Source organism: Oryzias latipes, chromosome 12, assembly GCF_002234675.1.
Source record: "Oryzias latipes chromosome 12, ASM223467v1".
Lineage (NCBI taxonomy): Eukaryota > Metazoa > Chordata > Actinopteri > Beloniformes > Adrianichthyidae > Oryzias > Oryzias latipes.
The window spans coordinates 29,922,064-29,949,992 of NC_019870.2; the positions used below are offsets into that span (position 1 = coordinate 29,922,064).

General features: G+C 47.4%; 2 protein-coding genes across 3 annotated transcripts; both read left to right on the top strand.

Annotated features, from left to right (window-relative positions):
* Nucleotides 1-1,024: 1,024 nt before the first annotated feature.
* Nucleotides 1,025-23,536, top strand: wdr91 (WD repeat domain 91). 2 transcript variants are annotated; one of them, XM_011492897.3, is made up of 18 exons: nt 1,025-1,237; nt 1,799-1,938; nt 2,197-2,376; nt 5,998-6,205; nt 6,367-6,449; nt 6,987-7,096; nt 11,131-11,302; nt 13,252-13,437; nt 15,217-15,404; nt 15,488-15,542; nt 15,794-15,889; nt 15,992-16,086; nt 18,452-18,605; nt 20,151-20,259; nt 20,461-20,573; nt 20,675-20,782; nt 20,984-21,073; nt 23,247-23,536. In XM_011492897.3, exons 2-18 carry the CDS (start codon nt 1,816-1,818, stop codon nt 23,409-23,411), a joined length of 2,235 nt encoding a protein of 744 aa, XP_011491199.1. In that variant the 5' UTR covers nt 1,025-1,237; nt 1,799-1,815; the 3' UTR covers nt 23,412-23,536. The 2 variants fall into 2 exon arrangements, with proteins under 2 accessions (XP_011491199.1, XP_011491200.1); XM_011492898.3 differs by having other exon boundaries at nt 13,252-13,359.
* Nucleotides 23,537-24,984: 1,448 nt separating this feature from the next.
* LOC101168763 (uncharacterized protein DDB_G0283697) lies at nt 24,985-27,534 on the top strand. Its single transcript, XM_023961196.1, has 2 exons — nt 24,985-25,921; nt 25,992-27,534. The coding sequence occupies exons 1-2, from the start codon at nt 25,382-25,384 to the stop codon at nt 26,178-26,180; spliced, it is 729 nt and encodes a 242-aa protein (XP_023816964.1). The 5' UTR covers nt 24,985-25,381; the 3' UTR covers nt 26,181-27,534.
* Nucleotides 27,535-27,929: the final 395 nt, after the last annotated feature.

Consider the following 27,929-nt stretch of genomic DNA (forward strand, 5'->3'; position numbering starts at 1 on the left):
TCGTCAGAAAAATCCTTAAAAACTGGATTTTCCTTGGAGGGGGCCTTAAAGGGCCTGAAAAAAGATGCACAGTATTTAGTCAAAGCATCATTCAGAATCAGTGTAAAGAATAACAATCATTGAGGTGAACGCCACGTCTTTATTGGGATTCACAACACTTGGAATCCTGGAAAATCTAAATGGGAAACACTTCATAAATGCTCCTTTTTAAGATGATGAAGTCTTACAGTGAAGGACTTGGTGAGAAAATAAACGTCATATTTTATCTTTGACAAATACTAAAGAAACAAGCTGGGCCTCAGTGTTTGTCAGCAGTCTCCTCTTTTTGGGGTCCAAGACTTGGACAACCATGTATTTCATGCGTGTTCCAAACCACAACCGTTAGGATTCTTTCAGTTCCTCGTGTTCACGGCATCCTGGGCAGAACCCTCAGGGACGGGCTAGTGGGTTTGGGGTTGAAGTCCGCTCCGTACCAGAACCAGGATGTGCAGCCCTCCAGTCCCTGACATGGATTTCACACATTTCAGTGAGCTGTCAGAGGACACCAGCACATCAGCTGTCCGTGTTTGGCCCCTCGTCAGACTGACGACCTGTTCAGGGTGAACCCCGCCTTTGCCCAACAGTCGCTGGATTGGCTCCAGCAACCCAGGACCCCGAACTGAATCCAGGAAGTTCTGAGTCCATACACCTACAGGCAGCTGTCTGACACAGCGCTCCTGCAGAAGGGTTGCAGGGGGGGGGGCTTTTTTAAGCACAACACCATCAGAGTAAAGTGTGGGGCTCAGGGGCCGTGAGTGAAACGTCCATCTCTGTTCTTACAGATAACTCATGGGAATGTAAAAAAAAAACTCTACAACTGTTCGTTTTTTTCTCTTTACAATTTTTAAAATTCATTTGGAAGTTTTCTGATTCTAAATGCCGCATTCAAAAAGGTTTATTTGTAAAAAAAAGAAATTCAGTTGTTTTTCTGGACCGGTTTCTTATCATCGCCAGCAGATGGCGCTCAAGAGGAAATGCAACTCGTGCGTCACGTGATCCCGTCACATGACTATCAGCAGGAAGCGCTTTTCCCCTTTCTGGATGTTGTTGCTCCAAGTTTTCATCTTTTATCCGCTAAAAATCCCAAAAATAGAACAAATATCAGCAGTGATTCCTTTTTCTGCTTCTTCAGGATCATTTTTGTTTGGTTCTAAGAACCAGACCGGACATTTTCTCCGGATCTTCTGACTGGACGGAGGTTCGTAGAAGCTGCAGATCGAAGCAGAGAATCGTTTGAAATAATCTGTTTGTCTGTGAAGTTATTCAGATTGTTTTTCATGGTCATGAAAACAGCGGGAAAATCCTCAGACTGAAACAGACACACCGGAGTCACGTGACTCAGTGTTTTTTCAGAGGAGCGGTTATCAAATACTGCAGGAAATCGATCAGGTGTTCAGAACCTCATAATATAACATCTGCGTAGAAGCACGGCGGTGGTAGTGTCATGATGCAGGACGTGCTCTGAATAAACCTGCATAGTTCCTGTGCTATTTCACTTTTACGGTTTAGAAATCGGTTATATTTAAGGACCAGAACAAGATCAGAACTGGTTCTGAGTTTTAGTCCATGAACTTTATTTGAATAAATCTGAATGAGACACATCAGGCACCAGACATGCTGGCCACGGTTCTTCAAAAGAGACCTTCCTGTTTCTAAAATGCTCTTTCTGCTCATTCTGTGCTGTTCTAGTGAACCTGCGTTCTCCCCTCTTATACCTTTATTCTGACGGTTGAAGAGCTTCTTGGGCGATGCGTTTCAGGTGAAAAGGGCATCAGCATGGCGTCGGCGGTGGAGAGGACGGATGAACACGTCCGGGAGTATCTGATCTACCGCGGCTTCACCAACACTCTGAAACATCTGGATCATGAGATCAAGGCGGACAAGGAGAAAGGCTTCAGGGTACGTCCTGCAGAGGAACTTCATGACGGTTTGGCAACAACCAGCCAACGGCTGCTGACAAGTGGAAGCTGACAGGCGAAGACTCTTGATGTCTGTGTCTGCTGTTCTCTGTGAACGACTGTCTCTCTGCATCACACGCCAAACATCCCAGCATGAACGCACAGCCGTGGAAACCAGGAAACCCTTTTGTTGTGTCGACTGAAGAGCTGCAGTCTGGAACACGGCTGGAGCTCATCTGGGCTTGTTTTCTGCTCTCAGGTGGATAAGATGATCGAGCAGCTGCAGCAGTTCGTTCAGAGCTTTGACCTGTTCAGCCTGAAGGAGTACTGGCTGTACCTGGACAGGCGTTTGTTCTGCAGGCTGGAAGACGTCTACAAGTCCACCGTCAACAAGCTAAGAACCAGCCTGTACAGATACTACGTCATCAACACCATCCAGGTAACAGCAGAACACCTCAGCCGGCTTCTCTGTGGCTTCTGTCACCTATGAAGAGGGTGTGGCTTCTGTCACCTGTGGGGAGGGTGTGGCTTCTGTCACCTGTGGGGAGGGTGTGGCTTCTGTCACCTGTGGGGAGGGTGTGGCTTCTGTCACCTGTGAAGAGGGTGTGGCTTCTGTCACCTGTGGGGAGGGTGTGGCTTCTGTCACCTATGATGAGGGTGTGGCTTCTGTTACCCGTGGTGAGGGTGTGGCTTCTGTCACCTGTAATGAGGGTGTGGCTTCTGTCACCTGTGATGAGGGTGTGGCTTCTGTCACCTGTGAAGAGGGTGTGGCTTCTGTCACCTGTGAAGAGGGTGTGGCTTCTGTCACCTGTGAAGAGGGTGTGGCTTCTGTCACCTGTGAAGAGGGTGTGGCTTCTGTCATTTGTGATGAGGGTGTGGCTTCAGTCACCTGTGAAGAGGGGATGGCTTCTGTCACCTGTGGGGAGGGTGTGGCTTCTGTCACCTATGATGAGGGTGTGGCTTCTGTTACCCGTGGTGAGGGTGTGGCTTCTGTCACCTGTAATGAGGGTGTGGCTTCTGTCACCTGTGATGAGGGTGTGGCTTCTGTCACCTGTGATGAGGGTGTGGCTTCTGTCACCTGTGGGGAGGGTGTGGCTTCTGTCACCTATGATGAGGGTGTGGCTTCTGTCACCTGTGGGGAGGGTGTGGCTTCTGTCACCTGTGAAGAGGGTGTGGCTTCTGTCACCTGTGATGAGGGTGTGGCTTCTGTCACCTGTGAAGAGGGTGTGGCTTCTGTCACCTGTGGGGAGGGTGTGGCTTCTGTCACCTATGATGAGGGTGTGGCTTCTGTTACCCGTGGTGAGGGTGTGGCTTCTGTCACCTGTGATGAGGGTGTGGCTTCTGTCACCTGTGATGAGGGTGTGGCTTCTGTCACCTGTGAAGAGGGTGTGGCTTCTGTCACCTGTGAAGAGGGTGTGGCTTCTGTCACCTGTGAAGAGGGTGTGGCTTCTGTCATTTGTGATGAGGGTGTGGCTTCTGTCACCTGTGAAGAGGGTGTGGCTTCTGTCACCTGTGGGGAGGGTGTGGCTTCTGTCACCTATGATGAAGGTGTGGCTTCTGTTACCCGTGGTGAGGGTGTGGCTTCTGTCACCTGTAATGAGGGTGTGGCTTCTGTCACCTGTGATGAGGGTGTGGCTTCTGTCACCTGTGATGAGGGTGTGGCTTCTGTCACCTGTGATGAGGGTGTGGCTTCTGTCACCTGTGGGGAGGGTGTGGCTTCTGTCACCTATGATGAGGGTGTGGCTTCTGTCACCTGTGGGAGGGTGTGGCTTCTGTCACCTGTGAAGAGGGTGTGGCTTCTGTCACCTGTGATGAGGGTGTGGCTTCTGTCACCTGTGAAGAGGGTGTGGCTTCTGTCACCTGTGGGGAGGGTGTGGCTTCTGTCACCTATGATGAGGGTGTGGCTTCTGTTACCCGTGGTGAGGGTGTGGCTTCTGTCACCTGTTATGAGGGTGTGGCTTCTGTTACCTGGGATGAGGGTGTGGCTTCTGTCACCTGTGATGAGGGTGTGGCTTCTGTCACCTGTGGGGAGGGTGTGGCTTCTGTCACCTGTGATGAGGGTGTGGCTTCTGTTACCCGTGGTGAGGGTGTGGCTTCTGTCACCTGTATGAGGGTGTGGCTTCTGTACCTGGATGAGGGTGTGGCTTCTGTCACCTGTGGGGAGGGTGTGGCTTCTGTCACCTGTGATGAGGGTGTGGCTTCTGTTACCTGGGATGAGGGTGTGGCTTCTGTCACCTGTGATGAGGGTGTGGCTTCTGTCACCTGTGATGATGGTGTGGCTTCTGTCACCTGTGAAGAGGGTGTGGCTTCTGTCACCTGTGAAGAGGGTGTGGCTTCTGTCACCTGTGGGGAGGGTGTGGCTTCTGTTACCTGGGATGAGGGTGTGGCTTCTGTCAACTGTGATGAGGGTGTGGCTTCTGTCACCTGTGAAGAGGGTGTGGCTTCTGTCACCTGTGGGGAGGGTGTGGCTTCTGTCACCTATGATGAGGGTGTGGCTTCTGTTACCCGTGGTGAGGGTGTGGCTTCTGTCACCTGTGATGAGGGTGTGGCTTCTGTCACCTGTGAAGAGGGTGTGGCTTCTGTCACCTGTGGGGGGGGGGGTGGCTTCTGTCACCTGTGAAGAGGGTGTGGCTTCTGTCACCTGTGGGGAGGGTGTGGCTTCTGTCACCTATGATGAAGGTGTGGCTTCTGTTACCCGTGGTGAGGGTGTGGCTTCTGTCACCTGTGATGAGGATGTGGCTTCTGTAACCTGTGATGAGGTTGTGGCTTCTGTCACCTGTGAAGAGGGTGTGGCTTCTGTCACCTGTGGGGAGGGTGTGTGGCTTCTGTCACCTATGATGAGGGTGTGGCTTCTGTTACCCGTGGTGAGCGTGTGGCTTCTGTCACCTGTGATGAGGGTGTGGCTTCTGTCACCTGTGATGAGGGTGTGGCTTCTGTCACCTGTGAAGAGGGTGTGGCTTCTGTCACCTGTGAAGAGGGTGTGGCTTCTGTCACCAGTGGGGAGGGTGTGGCTTCTGTCACCTATGATGAGGGTGTGGCTTCTTTTTCCTGGGATGAGGGTGTGGCTTCTGTCACCTGTGATGAGGGTGTGGCTTCTGTCACCAGTGGGGAGGGTGTGGCTTCTGTCACCTATGATGAGGGTGTGGCTTCTGTGACCTGTGAAGAGGGTGTGGCTTCTGTGACCTGTGAAGAGGGTGGGGCTTCTGTCACCTGTGAAGAGGGTGTGGCTTCTGTCACCTGGGATGAGGGTGTGGTTTCTGTCTCCCGTGGTGAGGGTGTGGCTTCTGTGACCTGTGAAGAGGGTGTGGCTTCTGTCACCTGGGATGAGGGTGTGGCTTCTGTCACCTATGATGAGGGTGTGGCTTCTGTCACCTGTGATGAGGGTGTGGCTTCTGTTACCTGGGATGAGGGTGTGGCTTCTGTCACCTGTGATGTGGGTGTGGCTTCTGTTACCTGGGATGAGGGTGTGGCTTCTGTCACCTGTGATGAGGGTGTGGCTTCTGTCACCTGGGATGAGGGTGTGGCTTCTGTCACCTGGGATGAGGGTGTGGCTTCTGTCACCTGGTATGAGGGTGTGGCTTCTGTCACCTATGATGAGGGTGTGGCTTCTGTCACCTGGGATGAGGTTGTGGCTTCTGTTTCCTATGATGAGGGTGTGGCTTCTGTCATCTCTGATGAGGGTGTGGCTTCTGTCACCTGTGGGGAGGGTGTGGCTTCTGTCTCCTATGATGAGGGTGTGGCTTATGTCACCTGTGATGAGGGTGTGGCTTATGTCACCTGTGATGAGGGTGTGGCTTCTGTCACCTGTGATGAGGGTGTGGCTTCTGTCACCTGTGATGAGGGTGTGGCTTCTGTCACCTATGATGAGGGTGTGGCTTATGTCACCTGTGATGAGGGTGTGGCTTCTGTCACCTGTGATGAGGGTGTGGCTTCTGTCACCTGTGATGAGGGTGTGGCTTCTGTCTCCTATGATGAGGGTGTGGCTTCTGTCACCTATGATGAGGGTGTGGCTTCTGTTTCCTAAGATGAGGGTGTGGCTTCTGTCTCATCGTTCTTCCAGAGAGGGAACCTGGAGAAGACACAGGAGTTTTTCCAGAAGCAGGCTCTGGAGCTGCAGGGGCAGCCGGAATGGCGCGACTGGTTCATGCTGCCGTTCCTTCCCGCCCCGGAGCAGAACCCCGCCATCGCACCGTATTTCTCCAGGCAGTGGGCCGACACCTTCCTGGTGTCGCTGCACAACTTCCTGTCAGTCCTCTTTCAGTGTGTGCATATCCTTCAGCTGGACAGATGACCTGTCTTTACAGGTGCAGAACCGACTCCAGAATGTGGTTCTGATCCATGTTCCTGGTTCTGCTGCTGGCTGCAGAGACCAGCTTCAGACGTTTGAATGGAAACTGATCATGAAAAATAATCCTTAACTGGATTTCACCTCAGCCTTTGCTGCTGAGTTTTGATGCTGAAGTCCAGAGGATGACCAGCCTGACGGAAGAGAATGAGCAGCTCCAACAGCAGGTGAGGACAGGGTAGCCTAACCCAGACCCCCTAACCCAGACCCCCTAACCTAGACCCCCTAACCTAGACCCCATAACCCAGACCCCCTAACCCAGACCCCTAACCCAGACCCCCTAACCCAGACCCTAACCCTAAAACTAAACCAAAACATCGACCCCTAACCCAACTGAACCAGCCCCCCTGCCTAAACTGAACCACAAAACCCCTTCTACAAACCTGACTTCCACACCACACACTCTTCAAAGGACCATCTGATCCCTCTGCACAAACGCAAATCATTTCAAAGGACCCCCAGATCCTAAATCCATCCCTGATCCACTGACAACACTCCTCTATACCCCCCTTCACCCACTGCCCCCAATTCTGAGGAACCTCATTTCCTCTTTCCTAGTCTTTTGGTTAGAGTTACCTCTTTACTACAATGTGTCCCACCTATTAGTGCCGTAAGGTAGATACCTGTGTCACAGGTGTCCAACACACGTCACAGCACACTCCACGCCACGGCACCGTTTGTAAATGTGTTTTCATCTCTTCCAGCTGTTTGCTATGCAGACGGAGAGCCGGGACCCGAAGGACGGAGAGGGGGTGACCCTCCACAAGCTGCCCCCATACGTCCAGAACATGGACCGACTGGGAGACACCGAGCTGTGAGCCCCCACCCTCCGTCTGTATTGATGACTGACTGTTCAGTGACATGAAGATCCTCCTATCCAGCATTCACAAAGAAACTGCTGAGCACTCATGTTTAGAGAGAAATGAACCAGTTAGATTCAACACCAACTGAATGACTATCTAGTATTGTAGAACCGGGTTATAATACACCATACTTTACAGGGTGAAGAAATAAAAGAAGGCTGACAGTAAGCCTGCTGAGAGAGCTATCCTACCGATGACTGTAGAAGACGACATAAACCTAAGATTTAACGTAGAACCTGCCCCCATAAAGCTAGAACTACGGAAACTAGAACTGCTTTAGACCGACCCGTCAGGAAAAGTTTGCAGTTCTCCCCACACAGTTGTCAATTAAACAACTGAATGTGTTAAAAATACTCCTGGATTTAAACACCAATGGGCTGTAATTACTTAGGTGTGATACAGCTGAAGAAGAAATCCGCTCTGATCTAAATAGGTCAGCTGGTTTTATGCCACTGAACTCTTACAAAGAGTCTGGAGTGAGCGCCGTCTCTGTCCGGCACAATAGATTCAGTTTTTATCCTTTAGAAAGGAGATTCTGGTCTCATCAGATCAAAGCAGGTCTTGTCATCCTGTTTGTGACGACTCTTCTGCAAACTCAATCAATGGTTCACAGAGGTTAGTTCTGCTGCTTTATACCATGGTCCGGTTGAATACTCGATTCTGATTGGCTGCTGGGTGTCCATTAAAACCTGAAAACCGAACAGTGAAAAAAGAAGTTCCGGTCAGCTAGCTTAAATGTTTTGTATCACTGCGCCGGCTTCTTTAAAACAACCTTTAGCTTCATCATCTGGACAAAAACAAGCGGTTAGAGGAGAACTTTCTCTCTGAACTGATGCTTTATTCAACCCATCGGGACGATCAGCATAGATATATCACTTTATATCACCGAATCTTGACTGCAGTGCTGGTGCGGCGCGACGCACCAGCACTGCTACTTGGATTGCTTTTTTGTGAGAAAAGCAATCCAAGTAGGAAAAAAAACAAGAATTAAGGACTAAAACCTGGTTAATATGTATTCCTTTTGTAAGTGACCATGGTATAAGTGGGTTAATGGCCTTCGAAGTGTGCGTTATTACTTTGTAACGCATTTCGCGGAAGCAAGGTGACACACTGCCCGGCTTTGGACAACTCATCATGTTCCAGAAGTGGGCGGGAGTTTTTTTTGCTCCTTAATGCTCCACAGTTTGAGCTCTGAAAAAATCAATCCAGCTCTTTTCATAACCCCCCTCCTCCCCCACTCTATCTTCTGGAATAGAGTAGAACTGTGATTCTAGAGGTGCAACGATACAGGTAGTTGAACTCCACCGTTTCGGTACGGCAGTTTCGGTTCAGTTCACTTCTGTACCGTTTCGGTACGTTTTTTCTTTTTCCCCGCTTCTGCATCGTAACGTTCCAGCTGCTTTGTCACTCGTAGCTGGGAAACGAGCTGCTCCTTAACCAAGATCCCAACTTCTGCCTCTTGGCTGATGCAGGGCTCGACATAGCCATTTGTCCGCTGGCCCGGTCCTGTTTTTCAAGCAGTACGGACCACAAGACTTTATTTTTTACTTGTCCGCTCGGGCCACTAAAATATCTAACAATTAATACATTTTTCACCTTTTACAATAAAGTATATTTTGCGAAAACGTGTAGATTTACCTCGTCTTCATAATTTACTTTTTCTGCTATGGGAAACCTTTGATCGCTTCTCCTCCTCTCCCGCCTGCGCGCGCGGCTGCCACTGCCGAGCACCACGCGGCACGCGCTCACTCAATTTTTTTTAAAAACGTTATTGAATGTAACAATTCAATACAAAACAATGTTAAACAGCAACAACGAAGGAACAAGCCAGTGGGTTATTATTACATTTTATGCAGATATATTTAAACTGACACACATATCAGCGCGCCCCCTGGTGGTTTTTCACCGCGATGATCATAAATCCAACACCGTCACTGAAGAGAGACTGAAGCATGTCAGAGATGTGGAAGACATGGCAGGAATAGATAGGAATATGTTAGTAGTTATTAATTATTAGTATGGACAGCAAGATATTTAATGAATGCATTGAAGATGAAACTGTATGCACTAAGCTTTAAGCTGAACGTCAAAGAATCAAAGGCAACTCCAAATACCTGAATCTCAGACTCTAATGCAGTATAAGGTCAAACTACTTAATTTTGTTTTTCTTTACAACACTGTAAGCAGTAAGTATTTCTAGTTAGCTGAATGATCTCAGTAATTTAATTGTATTTAATTTTTCAATTATTTAATTTAATTAGGTAACTAAAGTAACTAAAAAGTAAATGTAACTTTGCAACAGTAACAAAAAGCAGAACCTTAAGGCAGTCAGAGCAAAAAAGTCAATAAAACTTCTTAACTATTGATTAGGAACAAATGTGAAATAGCAGTGATTAGAAGCAGCATGAAAACTTCTTAACTAGTGTTAACTACTACACTGCAGTGCTCTCTTCAAAACATCTGAAACAGACTAGAGCAGATTTAAGTTTGATATGCTCTATTTTCAGTCATTGAAAAGTGTATAAATAAGTGCTAGATGTCACCAGAATGCACCAAATTGCACCATATTAAAATTTTCCGGGGGGGCATGCCCCCGGACCCCCCTAAAGTTGCAAGCACCTGCGGAGCGGCGGGTCTCGCTGTGCGCGGTGTCGGGCCAGTAACTTTCAAAAACTACTGGCCCTGTGGGCCAGTGCAAATTTCTGGGCTATGTCAACCCCTGTGATGCTTCTGATGCTTCAGTGTTTCCAGCTGTTTCTTCATCAAGCTGGTCCCTGAGGTGCACATCTTCCTTCTGCAGCATCAGTCACGTACCTGCCGAGCCTGAAAGTTGGTGCTTTCAGTTTCACAAGCATCCTCGCTGTTCTCCAAATAATCGTTTTGTCCATCTGCTCCACTCAAATGTCATCAGGCAAATGTCTCCAAAAAGAGCGTCTTTGTCCCTCTCGTCCATTTTTGCTACTTCTTTGGAGAAATGTCTTCTTCCTGGCTGAATAACTGATCTCTGAATGAAAAGTCTCATTTCCTGGAGACAATCACACACTTAACTAGCGTCTCCGACCAAGACTTTTGCTTTGGTCTGGCGTTGAGGCCCACCTTTAAGACCAAGGGTGGACGCCCCTGGGGCACAGATCTCCTTCCTGGTTGGTGAGGGCTGGACGTTCCCAGATCAATATTTCAACCTTCAGGCATCTGAAAACTGACCCACGGACTCTCCTGGTCATTTTCAGTTCACTCAGACGGCGTTAATGCAATGTGGGCAGCTTCTGGAGCTTCACACCTTCGTTAAAGGAATCTAAACTTCAGAGGAAAGTGATGAAAATCCTGTTTCTCCTCTGAGGCTGTAGAACTTTGGACCAGCGGAGGCTTTTATAGAGAAGCTTTAGAAGAGCTAAAGGAGAATCCTTAAGAATTGGATCAATGCAGCAGTTTCTACGTTTGACCGTCTTTGATGGTTCACAGTTCCTGTTTTTGTCTCAGATGACTCTGATTTCTCACAGCTGGACTGGAGAGCAGATTGATGTCGTCCGCTGTAAATGTTCAGTGCGATCAATTGGACTCTTAAATAGGTTTGTAGCAAAACGTCCTGCCTGTTCAGGTAGCAGGGGTCCTGTAGGGTACATAAGCGTGCACAGAGATGTCTGTTGAGACGCTGCCACCACGGTACGAAACACTTCACCGAAGAGACGGTTCATTCCAGAAAACCTCTTTATTTTTGAAATGTTTCCACTGGGATTGGATTCTCTCTTAGATCAGAATTGACTAAACCGGAGTGAAAATGTGACCCATTACTACAGATTTCACTAAAAGTTAGGTTTTCATGAGCTTAAACACAGTTCATGTGCAGAAACATCAAGGATCTTTCTACAATAGAAGGTTGTCATTTGGATAGAATGTCTGTGTTTGTCCTGCTGGACTGTAGCGTGACCTGTTTGGACCGGCGTGTTGTCATATCGCCATTCCTCCTCCTCCTTTCTTCCTGCAGGGACTTGGTGTCGAGCCAGCGAGCCGTCAGCACCACCACCCCTCCTTCCAGGAACTTCTTCTCCACATTCCTGCCTCAGGGCAGACGGACATCAGGAAAAACCCCTCAGATGACCTCTGGGTCCTTACCGAGCCACCCGTCAGGAGCCAGGAAGGAGCCTTCGGCCGGCCAGGTGAAGGCAAACGGCGGCTTCATGGAAACGCTTTCACAGACGGCGAAGGCCTCAGAAAGTTCATGTCTGTCTCTGGATTCTCCATAGACAACCTTCTAAAGTAATCAGTCAGGGCTGAACCCTGAGGTTCATGCTGGAGCCAGTTTGTGCAGAAGACAGAAGGGATTCTCAATACTGCATAACAAATGATGCAGCACTTTAAGGAGAAAATCCATGAAATATAATGACCTTCATGACTTTGTTCCTAACTAAAAACAAAAAAACTGTTAACATTTTTGAATTAAATGATAATTATAATGCAAAAAATAGTTTTCTTTCTTCTAAAATAGACAGTAAATGTGATCACTAGTTTGTAAAACTATTATAAGTATTATATGTTTCTGATTACTGGTCCCTTTTTTTAATCATTTTTACATTTTACTCAATATTTATTCAGATAAAATAAAACAAGATTTACAGCGGTTTAAAAATCATTGTAAATTACTAGATAATTTAGATTAAAGTCCTTTTTTATTACCTTTCTTCATCTTTCAGTTGCTCCCTATAGGGGGCGCCACTGCCAGTCCTCCGTCTAACCCTCTCCTCCGCATCCTCCTTGATCCTCTGTGATCTGATCCTTTGATGGATCCAATCTTGATCCACCCTGGTGCCAAAGAGAATCTCAGCATCTTCATCTCTGCTGCCTCTAGCTCCGCCTCCTGTCTCTGCATCAGTCTCTCTAAACACACCTCTCCTTTCCAGATCAAACCTCCTCCTCTCTGGCTCCACCTGCACCACCTGCACCGTGCTTTCACTACAGATCACAGTGTCATCTGCAACCACGATGGTCCACAGTGATTCCTGTCTAACCTCATCTGTCAGTCAGTCCATCACCATAGAAACAAGGATCTCAAAGCTGATCCTTGGTCCAGTCCCAGATCCACCCACAGGACATCTGTCTTCCAGCTCTCATCCACGTTCTGATCAACTCCATCGTTCTTCTCTGTCACTCCAGACTTCCTCCAACAAACCACAGCTCCTCTCTGGATCCTGTCATAGACTCCCTCTACATCTACAAAGACAATGCGGCTCCTTCTGACCTTCTCTGTTCTTCTGCAGGAGCATCCTTAAAGCAAATATTGTTTCTGTGGTTTGTTTGGTCTTTGCCACCATCACCCCGTGTCACCTCCCAGTACTTGTGTCTGCTGCCTTCTAGCCTCTAGGTGTCCCACCTTGTCTTTGCTACCTTATTCTCTGGTCTTCTGCTCTGCTCTCACAAAGTGGAACCAGTGAGTTCTCCTCCCTCCATCATGTTAGCCCTCTCTGTTCTGGAATAACATCTTCACTGCTCTTTACGTTTTTTTAGCCGTCTACCAGCATCTGTCCGTCTGCATTTCTGTCCTTAAGACCGTGTCGCACAGCTTCTACGTCCATTTTCCACGACATTACTGACATGTCGGTCTTTGGTGATCCATGCGTTGATGAACGTCTCTCATAAGTATTCGTCATTCGTTGATGTGCTCAGATGTCCGTCGAGGGTTTCGATGGATCTTCACGTGAATTCAGTACTGAGCTATTCTAAATGTGTTTTTCATTTGTCTCCGGCTACGTGGCTGCATGCACAGAACAGACCAAAGGTTTGGACACACCTTCTCATTCAAAGAGTTTTCTTTATTTTCATGACTATGATAATTGTACAATTGTACAATTTTCATATTCATGAAAATAAAGAAACCTCTTTGAAAACCTTAGGTCTATACTGTATGTAAGACTCCAGTGTTTTCTCTTTCTTTATTGCCACTACAACTTAATCTCCCTGCAGGGATTCCTAAAGTTCCTCTTAATCTTAACCACTGATGAAAAGTGAATGAAGCAAAGACTTTCAGGTTATTTACTCCGAACAGATGACTACATCTGCGTTGTACTGAATGTTCTCATAAAGTTCCAGACTCTGGGTTTGTGTTTTTCAGCTTTCAAGGTCTAAAGAGGCAGCTCCAACCAAGGAGGTGAAGCCGATCTCCAGCCAGCCGCTGACCAGTGAATCTGCCAATTCCCAGCCTCAACAGCCAGCAAACCAGGTGACAAACCAGAATTCCAGACACAAGCGAGTCCAGGAACACGAGAAAGAGAGAAAGGAGCTTTTTTCCAAACCACAGGTACTGAAAAACTGGCCTCTAAATCTGCTGCATTTGAGGATTTGCTTAGCTTTGGGGGATCTTGTTATGCATTGTTTTGGCTCAACAGTCTGTCTTTAATATTTAGGATTTAAACATGAGCTAAAGTTCATAGAGTCTGGTGCTCTTCAACCAGTGTGGCGCGGTACGCTGGTGCGCCGTGACCGATGTTCAGGTGTGGCCTGAAATTATTCAATGTCTCCTGTTGGTTCTAAAGAGGTTTAGCATCACCAGATATCATCAAGCAGGTCCAGGTTTCACACAGCTGTCAGGAATTGGAAACATTTGTTTTGATTCTTATGTTAATCTTTTTCAATGCAAACGTTCCCGGTGGTGTTTACCTTCTGCATTCTTAAAAAGTCATTTTTCATGTTTAAATGAAGCCTCTGTTCCCAAATCTCCTCTGCATGGGCGTGGCCATTGGTGCTGAGCATAGTAGCCCCGCCCCCTGTTGTTAAGCTAGACATGAGGGGGGTACAAACGACAGCGACTGACGGTCTCTATTCTCCAGTGTGTCTTTAGCACATGCAGATTGTTGAATTACCTTACAGCAAGTCAATTGAAACGCCAGAGAAAGTGCCTATTCACACTCATTCTCCAAATCCGTGCAGCCGCTCCTCAACGGTTGTCTTGACCACACGGACCCAGAGGAAGGGTTGAGATTTGGTTTATGTGTTTGTGTGGCGGCCAGTTTCAACGTTAAGTCGATGGTACAGACGCCATCTGAGGTCCAGCGGCGCCATTGGAACGCCAGGTGTGGCGTGAAGGCAGCAGTTTCAGGGGCGGGGTGTCCAGGGTGTACCTGAAGGCGGGAAAGCGATACTAAAGAAGGTCCCCTGATTTTATTCTTGCTTTTCTTTTTACCCTCTCTGGTTAATGCGGGGCAGGAAGCCTTCAAACTGGGTCAGAGCGGGAACACAAATGCAGAGAACACATTTACTGGGACTTGAACTGTAGGTTTAAATACGTGCGTTCAACAACAGAATCCAGTCTTGGTCAAACTTAAACTGCGTGTGGAGAAGGCAGCAACGTGCCATCTTCACTTCTCTGGCACCTGAACTTGTCCAAAGCGCTCCTGGGCCGTTGTGACATCACAGCCTCTGATTAATTCAAAAAGAGACAAACCAACCAGTAAACTAGAATGAATGTCAAATCCATTCACATGTTGGTTTCCTAAAGTTCACCACTGTTGTTTTTCCACATCCAAAGAATCCAAAGGGAACATTCTTAGAACATTCTAGACACTGGATGGTCACATGACTTTATTCACAGTCTGTCCACGTTGAAGTTAAATAAACTTTCTGTTTTATAGATTTTAAATCAATTTATTTCTTTTTGAAACGATTTAGTAATGGCGTAAAAATCGATTCGATGGAAAAGTTCCTCTATATATTATAAGTAAATGTGAAGCTGAGACTGGTTTAAATGGGTCTCAGTGGTTTTCTAGCAGCTCTCAAATATGGATTTTTAATGATTCACTAAACAATTAAGTCTAAAGCACCGAAGAGAGTCTGATTTAAATCTGTGGATTTTTGTGAAAGCGTCAAAGTGTCATGGTTTGTATAAGAAGTGTTAGCAGTCAGTCAGTCAGTCAGTCAGTCAGTCAGTCAGTCAGTCAGTCAGTCAGTCAGTCAGTCAGTCAGTCAGTCAGTCAGTCAGTCAGTCAGTCAGTCAGTCAGGCCTGTGGGACTTTTTGAGTGAACACATTACTAATGAATCCAACATGGAAAGTTGATCTGTTGTTTCTGCTTTTGTCTCCAGACTCCAGAGAGGAGAGGAGAGATGGAGGATGTGGAGCCCCCTGCCGAGACCCCCTTTAAAGCCCCCGAGGGCACCAACAGCTGCAGCTCTGGGGCAGAAACAGGAGGAGGCCTGTCCGTGGAGCAGGCCTTCATCAAGCTCAGTCAGGAGGAGTACGGAGAGCACCACTCCTCCATCATGCACTGCAGGTGCTGCTGCTCGTCCACAGCCTAACATCCGTCACAGAAGCCGCCGATCTCACCCTCCATGTCTGTTCTTCCCCGACGCTCAGGGTCGACTGTTCGGGTCGCAGAGTGGCCAGTTTGGACGTAGACGGAGTCATAAAGGTGGTGAAGATAGAAAGTCAAAGTATAAACTTGACCGACTGCTTAGGTCCGTCTGTTATCAGACACGGTTTTATTTTTTGTGGGTGTTTTTCACATGCCTGACATGTTTCAACAGACGTCTAAACATGTCATGTATGTGAAAAAGAACACAACTGTGTGTGAAAACAGAAGAACCCAAGCAGTCAGATAATAATTCGGACACGATGAACGCGGTTGCACTGTAAAATTGACCTTTCTTGTTGTTTCCACAGGTGTGGTCCTTCAACCCAGTGATGCAGACCAAAGCCACCATCATGTCCAAATCCCCGTTACTGTCGCTGGAGTGGGCCACCAAGCCGGACCGGCTGGTACGACCATTTCTCCATCACTGCTTTCCACTTTGCTAACACGGTGAATGCACATGGTTAGGAACTTTCCTTTGCCCAACCAATGAGCATTTGTGATGTCAGCTGTTGCTAGGCACCGGCGTTGGGACCGTGCGGCTGTACGACACCGACGCTAAGAAGAACCTCTATGAGATGAACATCGATGAGACTCATCCACGGTAAAGCTGTGTGTCTGCGGTTCCCTGCAAGAAGAGAGAGAGTGAGAGGGAGAGAGAGCAGAGAAAGTGTGTTGGGGGTGTGTGTTTATTTTTGTTATCCAGAGTGAAGGAGAACTGTAATAAATGAAGGTTTCCCCCAGAAGAAGATGAATGATTCTTTATTAACCCGCTCTGGAGGCTCTGAGGGTCCAAACGGGGAAGTGAACAACTGAAGGAAGATCCGCCTCCAGCGGAGAGGAAAGAAAGAAAAAACTAATGCAGGAAAGGTTCAACACATGATATTTACAAAGAAAGACGGTACACAGAATCTAACGTTCACCTATCTGCATGGAACTTCTAGACATTTAACTCCAACAAGACGCTGACTGCTGACCGCTGTCTCCAACAACCGCTACAACAAATGATGTCTTTGTCACGGTCTTTTATTGTGAAATGCCCAAGTGTCATTAAAAATGTAGTTTATTTTCAGTAGTTGAAGTTTAAGGCTGTATTCAGACAGGACACATTCGGTTTGCTTAAAGTGAACCAGAGTTCATTTCCCGGATAATCTGGAGCAGATTATCAGTCTGAATCCACCCAAACAGACTCTGGTCCTGGACCAGGATCAGCTCTCAGACCCGTCTTTGGAGGCGGTCTCGGTTCGTTTCCGATCAGACCTACGTCTGGTTGGCTCTGAGATCCCTCAGTCTGAATACAATCTGTCTTCAGAGCGGAACAACTGAACCAAAACAGCCACCGTAGTCGGGTATTATGGGATGTAAACAGACCAGAAATGAAGCAGCAGAAAACCGTGGACAAATGTAAAGCAAGGATTGTCGTGTAATCAAACAGAAAAAGGTCCAACTCTTTGTTACGTTTACTTTAACACCTGAAAACGCTCCTTCCATGCTTCTCTGTGTCTCGTCACGCGGCGACAGGTGCTGCTGTGACGTCATCCTAAAAGATGACAACACATCTTAAATTGTCTTAAAACAATGCCATAACACAGTGTTTTTCAACCAGTGTGCCACAGATGGTCAAGTGTGCCGTGGGAAATTGCCCTCATTAACTGCTCTAACAACATTTTCCATCTCCAGGATTTCAGCTCTTTGTTCATCCAAACAGGCATTGATAAAACACTGAGTAATTAGGAATATAAAAGATCTTAAAATTACTTTTTCTTTGTGTTTATTTAATTCTATTAAAGACATTTTGATCAGAATGACGGTATCGCGATTTATCTCCAGCTATAGCAGTTTTCTGAAAAGTCCCGCTCCTTTAACTGTCTCCGCCAATCATTCTTGGAGGCTTAATCACACGTCATCAGTCTGACCAATCAGAAGTGCTTAAAGTCTTCACTTCCTTGTTCTTAATTCTGCTGAAAAGTCTCTCAGTTCTAACAAAAACACCAGCTAAAGCTCGTCTTTAGCTGGTGTAGCTTTCCACAGAATCCGGTGTCAGACCGTGGAACAAGAGAACAAAACAATGAAGCTCAGAGACGCGAGTCTTTCTGCCCTTTTTCGGCCGTTTTCACACTACATCTCCCATGATGCATTGGCTTAAAGGGACAGCGCCTAATGAGTCGACCTTGTGACACGTCTTGAAACCACAACAAACAAACAGTTTCTAAATTTTCTGATTTAACTTTTATTTCATCTCTTAGAAAAAACAGCTGCGACTTCCTGCTTTTTCTACTACAATTATCACAAAAATCCACGTGAGATTGCGGGGGGGGCTGTCAATCAATACAGACCATGAATTTCTGCTTTTTTATTTTTTTTGGGATGCTGGTGTGCCGCGGGATTTTTGTCAAGGTTAAAGTGTGCCGTGGCTCAAAAAAGGTTGAAAAACACTGCCATAACACAAAAAACAGGAGACACAGCGACTCACTGAAATGTGGTGGGATGAAGTCAGGCACATTAAAGCAGCCTTTAACGTGACACACATCACTTTCACTGTTTTCCAACAATCTATACATCATAAACTCTTCTCAGCGTTCCTTCATAGCCGTGGTCTCCTCTGGAACCGCCCTGCAGCACGCCTCCACCGTAAAAGCGAGTACAAAGTGTTGATCCAGACATTCAGAACTTAGACCCTGTTTGAATGATCAGCTGATCCAACCAAAACGAAAGCAGAAATCTGAACTATAATAAAAGTATTTCCATCCGATGAAGGATTTCTCTTTTGCTTTTTCCAGATGTCAGTGATCTTTACTGATGTGTTCTGCAGAACATCGGTTCTTTTAGCCGTTTCTCCTGCTTCGTGTGAAAATGCTTCCTGTTTTCTTGACTAAACCGATGAAAAAAGCCAAAGAATTGTTGTTCTCTTTTGCTTTGTGTACAGTTGTGTGAATGTGTGTTGTTTACACCTGTTGCGTGTCTGTCAGCATCTTGTCTTTAGCGTGCAGTCCGAGCGGCTCCTCCTTCGTCTGCTCGGCGGCGGCTCTCGGCGGCTCCGGAAGTGTGGAGTCCGCTGCAGCACTTCCCGCTCCAGTTTCTGGTCAACTGCTGCTGTGGGACACCAAGACGGTGAAGCAGCAGGTAAGCAGCTGTGGAGACTTTTCATCAGGACAGTCGTAGGTTTAGGGGGGCACCACGGTGCAGAGCTGGGGTCTGGAGACACCTGGGGCCGGTGGATGTGCTGCAACAATAAACACCTGTTCTGTTGCATGCTGAGGTCGGCTTCCTATTCACTGTCTTTCACACTGAGACCAGGTCCTGTTCAAAAACTGCTGCACCTGGACTGCTCAAACCTGAAATCACTTATGATTTAGATAGTAAAAAATACATTAAACACAGTTTCTGGGACCTGGTCTGAGGTGGTCTCAGTAGGTAAAATGCAATAAATCATCCTGTTTCACATTTTCACATATCACATTTTCACAAATCAGAGACTGTGTTTAATGTATTCTTTACTACCTAGATCATAATTGAATCAGGGTTTGAGCAGTCCAGGTCCAGCGGTTTTTGAACAGGACCCAGTTCTAGGGGGTCTTAGTGTGAATAATGCAGTGGATGTTCCTTTAGTGGCCTCGCCAATCGGAAGCTGTGAATAGGAAGCCAACTTCAGCGTTTGTGAATGACTGTCCAACTGTGGAAAATGTACATGACCATAACTAGCAAACTAATGAAAAAGTTCAAACATTGAATTTCATATACAATAAAAGCACCATGACAGAATGAACTGAAGTTCCTCTGTTTTGTCTCATAATGGAACAAAAGATGAATAAACCAAAATAAACATATTTTTCATGTTCATGGTTGTGAAGTTCTTAGGAATATTGATGGTATTTTGTTCTGACGTATCCAATCCTACTTCTGTAGGTACAACAGTTCTGTTAACATATCATAAATGTAGAAACAAACACAGCTGCACTATTTCAACTTTGACCTATTTTCTTTGTGCAATATTGTTATGAAAGCACTTTTTGAGGTAATCTCAGCCAATGTTTGAGAAAGCTGTTTGTTTGAGAATTCAATAGAATTTCAGATCTATTGGATTTACATTATAGTTGGTGACAGCACAGCTGTTTAGGGGAGAATCTGGAATTGGCCCTTAATGTCATAAATGTTGTTGACCCCTGGTGCGGAGGTAGAGTGGCCGACCTTTGATTGGAAGCTTGGTTCCCAACCTGCCCATCCATGTGTCAAAGTGTCCTTGGGCAAGACACTGAACCCCACCTTGCCTCTAGTGGTTATGGGTTGGCGCCAGTGTTCGGCCGCCATCAGTGTGTGAGTGGATGACTGTGACTGGAAAAGGCCTCGGACCCTAAAGTGAGATGGAAAAGCACTGAACACGTCAACTCCAAAGCCTGTTTTCCTGTAAATCTGTCCAGACAAACGGGCCCATGTGACCCAGCTGCAGCTCAGGGATTGGTCGACATTCATCCACCAGTTGAGTTTTTCAAATTTGGGTTTCCCGAGTCTTTGTGTTCCAGAGCAGGTTTTTCCCAAATGCGTTCAGTATAGTGATTGATTGTTGATCAGTGATTAGTTGGTGCGATCAGCTGGAGATAAGACATGAGCTTTCTTTGGACAAATAGGAAGCGTCTGTGTTTTCATGCACTCTGTCCTTCTGCCTTTCAGCTCCAGTTCTCTCTAGAGCCGGACCCAGTGGCCATCAACTGCACGGCCTTCAACCACAATGGAAACCTGCTGGTGACTGGAGCTGCTGATGGAGTCATTCGACTGTTCGGTCAGTCGTTAGGCTCCATCCTGTATCCCAGATTCTGCTTTTTTCTCAGACAGATGTCTTCCTTATTCTGTCATGTTGTAGCTTTTGGGATTCTTAATAACACAAATATTCAGTTGTCTGAGAGGTTCTGCTACTTAAACCATCAACTGCTATTTCTTTATGTTCCCCCAACACCTGAACCCCCAACTATCACTGCTGCAGATATGCAACGCCTCGAGAGCGCCATGAGCTGGCGAGCTCACGATGGAGAAGTTTATAGCGTGGAGTTCAGCTACGACGAGAACACCGTGTTAAGCATTGGAGAAGATGGCAAGGTGTGAGGCGCCGAGCCGTGGCGTGCAGATCCATGAGCGGTCTTTAGTCTGTGAATGTGTGTTCTGGGGATACGGGTAAACGTGAGCGTCCCTGTGTGCAGTTCGTTCAGTGGAACATTCATCGCTGCGGGGTGAAGCAGTCCGAACAGGTGTTACCTCAGGATGCCACCGGTCCCTTTGTCCTGTCAGGGTACAGTGGATACAAACAGGTAAGCCGGTTACCATGGAAACAGCTTCTGTTCGCACAATCTACAGTGCCTTAAACTGATCCAATTCAATCTTTGTCAACGGTAACTTGAAGACATACAGTCAATGCAATAATCTGTCTTTATCTCAAGAAAAGTAAAATCCAGAAAGAGGACTAGAATGAGCTGAAGTACATCTGATGCTGTGAGGCGACTCTTCTGCAGGTTCAGGTTCCCAGAGGTCGACTCTTTGCTTTTGACTCAGAGGGACAACACGTGCTGACCTGTTCTAGCACTGGAGGACTCATCTACAGGGTAAACGTCCCCCTCATCCTCATCCTCAATCAGATATTAGTGTTTCTGGTCCCAGGTTAGCCAATTACAGAGCAATTAATACATTAATATAAAAAAGATGAAAATAAAACAAAAATGCAATTAATAATTAATTATGCTTGTAAAAACCTGACAGTGTTAATATAATCACTGTGCGGCTAGCATAGAGTCTCAGGGTGCTGGATTTGGGATGGAACCCTCCATGCATGGTGAGGAGCTTTCGTGTTTTAACATCCGTGGTCTGTATCTCTTCCTTTGGTCATCTTATTATTCCTGCAGGGTATCTGATAACTGGCAGTAGCTGTTTATTGCCCGGGTCTTGTCACCATCCGGTTGCATTTCTGGAGCCCGAATGACATCCCAGTGTCAGTACTGTAGATCCTGGTGGTGTGGATCAGGGAGTCAATGTCACGCTCACTCTTAGCATATAGCTTGATGTCATCCATGTATAGGAGGTGACTGATGGTGCCCCCATTTCTGAGTCGGTATACATAGCCAGTCTTGGTGATTATTTGACTGAGGGGGTTCAGACCTATGCAGAACAGCAGTGGGGACAGAGCATCACCTTGGTATATCCCACATTTGATGGACACTTGTGCAAGTGGCTTCCCATTGGCTTCAAGGGTGGTTTTCCACAGCTTCAAGAAGTTTCCTATGAAGGCTCTCATAGTCCTGTTGATGTTGTACAGCTCCAAGCATTCAGTGATCAATGTGTGTGGCATTGAGTCATAGGCCTTCTTGTAATCAATCCAGGCTGTGCACAGGTTGGTGTGTCGTGACTTGCAGTCTTGAGCGACTGTTCTGTCGACCAGGAGTTGGTGTTTGGCTCCTCTGGAGTCTCTACCAATGCCCTTCTGTGTGTTACTCATGAATTGATCCATGTGCCTATTTATCTTGGTTGCAATGATGCCTGACATGAGCTTCCATGTTGTGGACATACATGTTATTGGCCGGTAGTTGGATGGGACTGCACCCTTTGAGGGATCCTTCTGGATCAGGATCGTTCGCCCTTCCGTTAGCCATTCGGGGTGAGTCCCATCTCTTAGCAGCTGGTCCATTTGTGCTGCCAGGTGCTCATGGAGTGCGGTAAGCTTCTATAGCCAGTAGGCATGTATCATGTCAGGGCCCGGTGCTGTCCAGTTCTTCATACCCGAGACTCTTTCTTGGATGTCTGCCACTGTGATGGTTACTGGATTCTGTTCAGGGAGGTTTCTATGTTCTTTTCTCAGAGAGACCAGCCACTGGGCATTGCTGTTATGTGCTGTCTCTTTCTCCCATATACTTTTCCAGTACTGTTCAGTTTCTAGCCTTGATGTGTCAGCTCGGCTGTTTTGACCCTGCCACTGAGCGTACACTTTCGCAGGTTGAGTTGCGAAGAGCCTGTTTATTCGTCTGGCTTCATTGTCTCTTCTTTACTTCTGTAGGCGGCTGCTTATGGCTAGGAGCCTTTGTTTGGCAGTTTCCAGTGCTTCAGGTATGGGCATCTGGGTGTATCACTTAGGTACTTGCTTTCTCATTGTACCTCTTTGAGCCTCTGTCAGCTGACTCACATCCCCCCGAGTTGCCTTGATTTTGGCCTCTAAAAGTAGCTTCCATGGTGGGTACTGTTTTCTTCCATGGTTGCTCTTATAGCCAAGCATCTCAAGGATTTCTGCTGCTGAGGTGTAAACCAGTTCATTGGTTTCTGTGATTGTAGGAATTGCCCTCAATGCTTCATTCACAGTTTCCAGGAGACTGTCAGGCGGTACATCACTTAACCGTTGTAGCTGGTGTCGGGGTTGCCTAGTGTTCATTCTAGACATGATCTTGTCTTTCAGGTCAGTTGCTGCCTCGCTCAGCATATCTGTGGTTGTTGGGGCTGCGTACCCAAGCTTCACAGAAGCTTTTCTGTGAATAATCTTTCATGTCTATACATTTTCTATCAGTTTTTGTGTGTGTGTGTGTGTGTGTGTGTGTGTGTGTGTGTGTGTGTGCGTGTGTGTGTGTGTGTGTGTGGGTTTGGGTGTGTGTGTGTGTGTGTGTGTGTGTGTGTGTGTGTGTGTGTGTGTGTGTGTGTGTGTGTGTGTGTGTGTGTGTGTGTGTGTGTGTGTGTGTGTGTGTGTGTGTGTGTGTGTGTGTGTTGAACATTTTTCTGGATCTTCTCTTGATCTTTCAGCTGACCAGTGGAGAGCCGGCTCTGGAGAGAGTCCTGTCGCTCGGCGGCCACAAAGCTCCGGTGGTGACAGTGGATTGGTCCTCGGCTCTGGACTGTGGCACCTGCCTGACAGCCTCCATGGACGGGAAGATCAAACTGAGCACTCTCCTGGCACAGAAGTCGTAACCGAGGAGCTGATGGAGAATTGAGCGGTTATGAGAGATGAGTTCAGAGATAAGCATGAGATAGAAAAGCTCTAGACCACTGTTAACTCGAGTCTGGATTAAAGTCTGAATGATATTTACATTTCAGAGCTGGTTTGTCTAATTTACTCATTATTTCTTGTTATTGATGTTAGCAGACAATACAAAGGGTTTTAAAGCTCAGTGGCTTTATGTTGCAGTGTCCGCCCTGTGACTGGAAGTCATGTGTTCAAATCCAGGCCGATTCATACCAATGACTCCAAAATGGGACCCGATGCCTCCCTTCTTGACACTCAGCATTAAGGGGTTGGATCTGGGGGGTTAAACCACTAAATGGTTCCCGAGCGCAGCTGTGTCTGCAGCTCACCGCTCCCCCAGGGGAGTGGTCAAATGCGGAGAACAAATGTCACACACCTAGGTGACAGATAATGGTACTTGGTAACTTTAAAGTGAAAGCGTTTGTGTCACCGTACAGGTTAAAGATTAGCTGCAAATCTGCCAAACTGCTCCCTGCTGCAGGAAATCAGCCTCAGGACTAATGATGAAGAAGACCTGAACTTTAACCTCTTTAGACGGAGCTGCCTTTTTTTTTTATTTGTCTTCTCATTTCCCACTGCGGTGATGTTGAGACCAAGTATGGACTGATTTTTGTACCATTATTCCAAGTACAACACTCTGTTTTTTGTGTAACACGCTAAACGTTTTGTGTACTCAAAAAATTATATTACGCTTGAAACAGAAAAATGCATTTGAAACTCAAAACAAACGTGGAATCAAAACAATTCAACTCTTGAAACTTAAAGACCCACTCCAAAAGAATATTGTGCTTTTAACATGTTCTTGTAGCATTTTCGTCATAATGAAGGACGTGTATAAAAGAAATTCAGATTAAGACAAAGTTTCAGGGTATTGTTTTTTTATTTAAGTGTTGTTGGATCAGATGAAAACCAGATGTTTGTAAAAGCTCAGACTTATGACGCAGCTACTGCCAGGGGCGGGCCAAAGTCTGGCTTTCTCCGCTCCAACTCTAAATCATCCACTGTCAGACAAATAGATGCATCTACGTCTTTGTCTTCCTCGTCTGGGCTGGAATCTGGCTCTAAACTGTGCGGCTGCATAGCTCGCATATTGCTAGCCGTATTTTTGCTACACTAATGTTAGCTTGGGCTTGTGAGGTGCTTGTCGGTAGCGGGAGAGGGTGTCAACGAAGGCATGCTGGGAGATTAGCTAGGCTAATATCCATGCTAACAGTCCCTCCCACAAGCCAAAAGCAAATTTGTAATGAGCTCCTGCAGCACTGCAGAAAATATTTCTTGAAAATTATACAGGCTTTTAAATTTAAGCTAAGAAGTGTATAATTATAATAATAATAAAAAAACACTGGGAAGGATTTTACAATAGAAAGAAATATAGTTGGAGTGGAACTGGTAAAGATATTGGCAATAGAGTAAACATTTTTGTCTTGCTTTTTGTTTGTTTTTGTACTTGTTTGATTTTTAATTGGAATTTTCTGTCTGAGGAGCAAACTAATCTTTTAAACACAAAGTTTTTGTCTGTAAACGGTGAGTGTTGTACTTTGAATAATGGCACAAACGTCGCTCCGTAGCGCCGCGCGGGCTGCAGTACCCGCTCTCCGCCGCAGCGGGGCGCTGTAACAACACCGCGCGTTTATCGAGACGAGAAGAAGCGGGGGCTACAATAACACAGCAGCAACGGTAGCTGCGCGCGAGGAAATTAGCTAAACCGGCGAGTGAGAACTCCAAACTCCCGAGTGTGGCGTGTAGACGCCGCGCGGATACGAAGCGCTTCCGTGTAGTGCACGTGCCGGCGCCATGTCTGTCAGACGAGCCGCCGCATGGGCGCGTGCACAGTAGACGTTAGCTTCTGCCACGGTTAGGTTTCGTCCCTAATCCCCCCGTTTTTGTTGGATGTCACTGGCCTCCGCGTGCAGACATGGAGAGTTTGTACAAGCGCAAGATGTTCGCGTCCATGCGGAAAACCAAGGTGGCCGCAACCAAGAACAAGCGCCAGATCGGCCTGCCGGCCTCCATCCTGGACGACAGTGACGAAGGCTCCTTCTCCTCCTCCTCCTCCTCCTCCTCCGGGTCCCAGTCCGACTTCCAGAGCTCCCCGGAGGAGGACAGCGAGCGGGGGGACCGGGACTGGAGCGAGTCCGGGGCGTCCTCCAGCGACGACAGCCGCTCCGTGGCCCGCAGGAAGCGCTCCTTCCTGGGCGGCGACGACAGCTCCTCTTCCTCCAGCCCCGACGACGAGGAGGGGAAAGGCGGCGGGAGCGGTCCGAAACGGACGGTGCAGCCCCGGAAGCGCAGCCGGCTGCAGCGGCAGGACGAGTCCGACTCGGACCGGGCGGAGGAGAGGAAGAAGGAGGAGGCGGACAAAGCCAAGAGGAGGCAGAGGCACAACAAGCTGCTGGCGCTCTCCAGGAGGATGAAGGCCCGGGTGCCCAACCGGAGGAGGGGCCGCCTCAAGCAGGTACGTCCAGAACCACTTTGGACCCTATTCTGACTGTCGGAGCCGCTGATCCTCTGAAAATCTGCTTTAGACAACCGGCGCCAAGGAGGAGGCTGAGGATGATGAAGATAAGGAAGACGACAGCAAGACGGAGGTGAAAGGAAACGAGAAGGAGGAAGAGCAGCAGCAGGAGGAGGAGGAGGAAGACGAGCAGGAGGAGGAGGAGGAGGAAGAGGAGCAGGGTGAGCAGGAGAAGAAGGAGGAAGTCTGTGACTGCTGAGGTCAAACAGGAACATCTGGAGAGGACAGCCAGCTGTTGAGGTGCACAGACTCCTCTGCGGTTACCCGGGAAACCACAGCAGTGCTGGTAGGAGGAGCCTCGCCTGGCATCCATCATCCGAGGGTTCAAACCTCTCATACATATGCTTATTTTTTTACTCCTAAACCCCTAGAGGACTATTTTCTCAGAGTGTTTGTGAAGCTGAAGTTTGACTCTAGCGGTGAAACCAACGTTTGACGGAGAGCCTGTCGATCTGCCGGTCCGGGGACCAGAACAGAAGGGATTGTGGTGGTACAGTAAAGCGGAGCGGCTGCAGCCAGAACCAGCATGTTCTGATCCTGCGGCTGTTCTGTGGCCCAAAGACAGTGAGCCAACGTTTGAGGCTGGAAGGAGGGAGCCCTGTTTTAAACCGGCAGGAAGCGTCTCATGGTTTGCTTTGAAGCTCGTAGAGGTTCAGCAGAACCGGGCCAAACCCAGAATGCTTTGGGAAAACACAAACGACTGGTGGGTTTTAGGATCTTCAGGTTCTATCTACAGTCTAGGAGGAGAAGTGAGTGAACCCACTGAGCAACAATGTCTGGATTCTGTTTGAACACACGAAAACTTCAAAGTGATTTCTTCATTTCCTAAATATTCATAATCAAATGTTAGCACATCTTTTCTTCAGCCTCCATCTCAGCACATCTAGGTTGCGTTGTCCTCCAACAGGTTGCTGAAACAGTTGAATCTACAGCTCTGAAGATCAACCAGGGATAAAAGATAAAAGATCTGGAGGCTTTTAGTGAAGACGCATCCAAACCAGACCATCGTTTCCTGTTGGGACCGAGGCGGCGGTGCAAATGCATCAGCAGCTCGTTCCCAACTCAGAACCTGGTCTGTGTTCTGATCCAGCTTCAGGAGTCCGTGAGGTCATGGTGGGATCCTTTGGTTTCTCTTGGCAGGAGTGGACTTTGGTTTGAATGTGCTGTGAATAAATATTCCGTATTGACTCTTAGAGTGTGAGTAGCTCGCCTCAGTGTCTGCTTGTCCTGTCGTTCTGATCCCAGTGATGCTCTTGTCTGCACAGGAAAACCCGGATCCTAAATCTGAGCTTCAGATATTTATGGTTTTGTATTTTCCTCTGTATTATTGGCCGTTTGTATTTCTGCTGACTGTAGAGGAGTGGCTGACGGTGATGAGTCGGGGTCTTGGACAGCTTCAGAGTGGCGTGGCCTTTTCTCTGACTTTGTATATAGACTACAGACACGTGGACATGCATGGCCGTCATTCATCAGTGTTGTGCTCTGCACCATTTTCAGTGTATTCCTGCTCTGGCTGCAGACCAGCCTGTTGTAATAAACCGCTGGTTTGTTGAGGATGTTTCCTTTTTTCTGTTCAGTGTGGAAAACCGTGGCGTCTTCAGACTAAAGAGCCCCCAGCAGCATGGCGTCTGCCCCCATCCACACAAAAACACCACAAACTGACACTGAGTTAGCACTGCTGCCTCCTGCAGGAGCGGCCTCCCCCGTGTTCATGGCTTTAGGGGGGGCTGTCCAGCATTCCAGGCTCTTTTAGTTCATGAAACCATCAATGTAATAACCTGGCTATCCAACAGTGTTAACCGGCCTAAACTAACCATCCATTGTCCCTGAGAAAACAGCCACGGGGTCAAAGGTTTGCCTTTCATGGTGGTAAACCTCTTTTTTTTTTTTATGCATTGATTTCAGTCGCCCATTCGTGACGGCTGCCGCAGAAAGTCATGTGAAACTC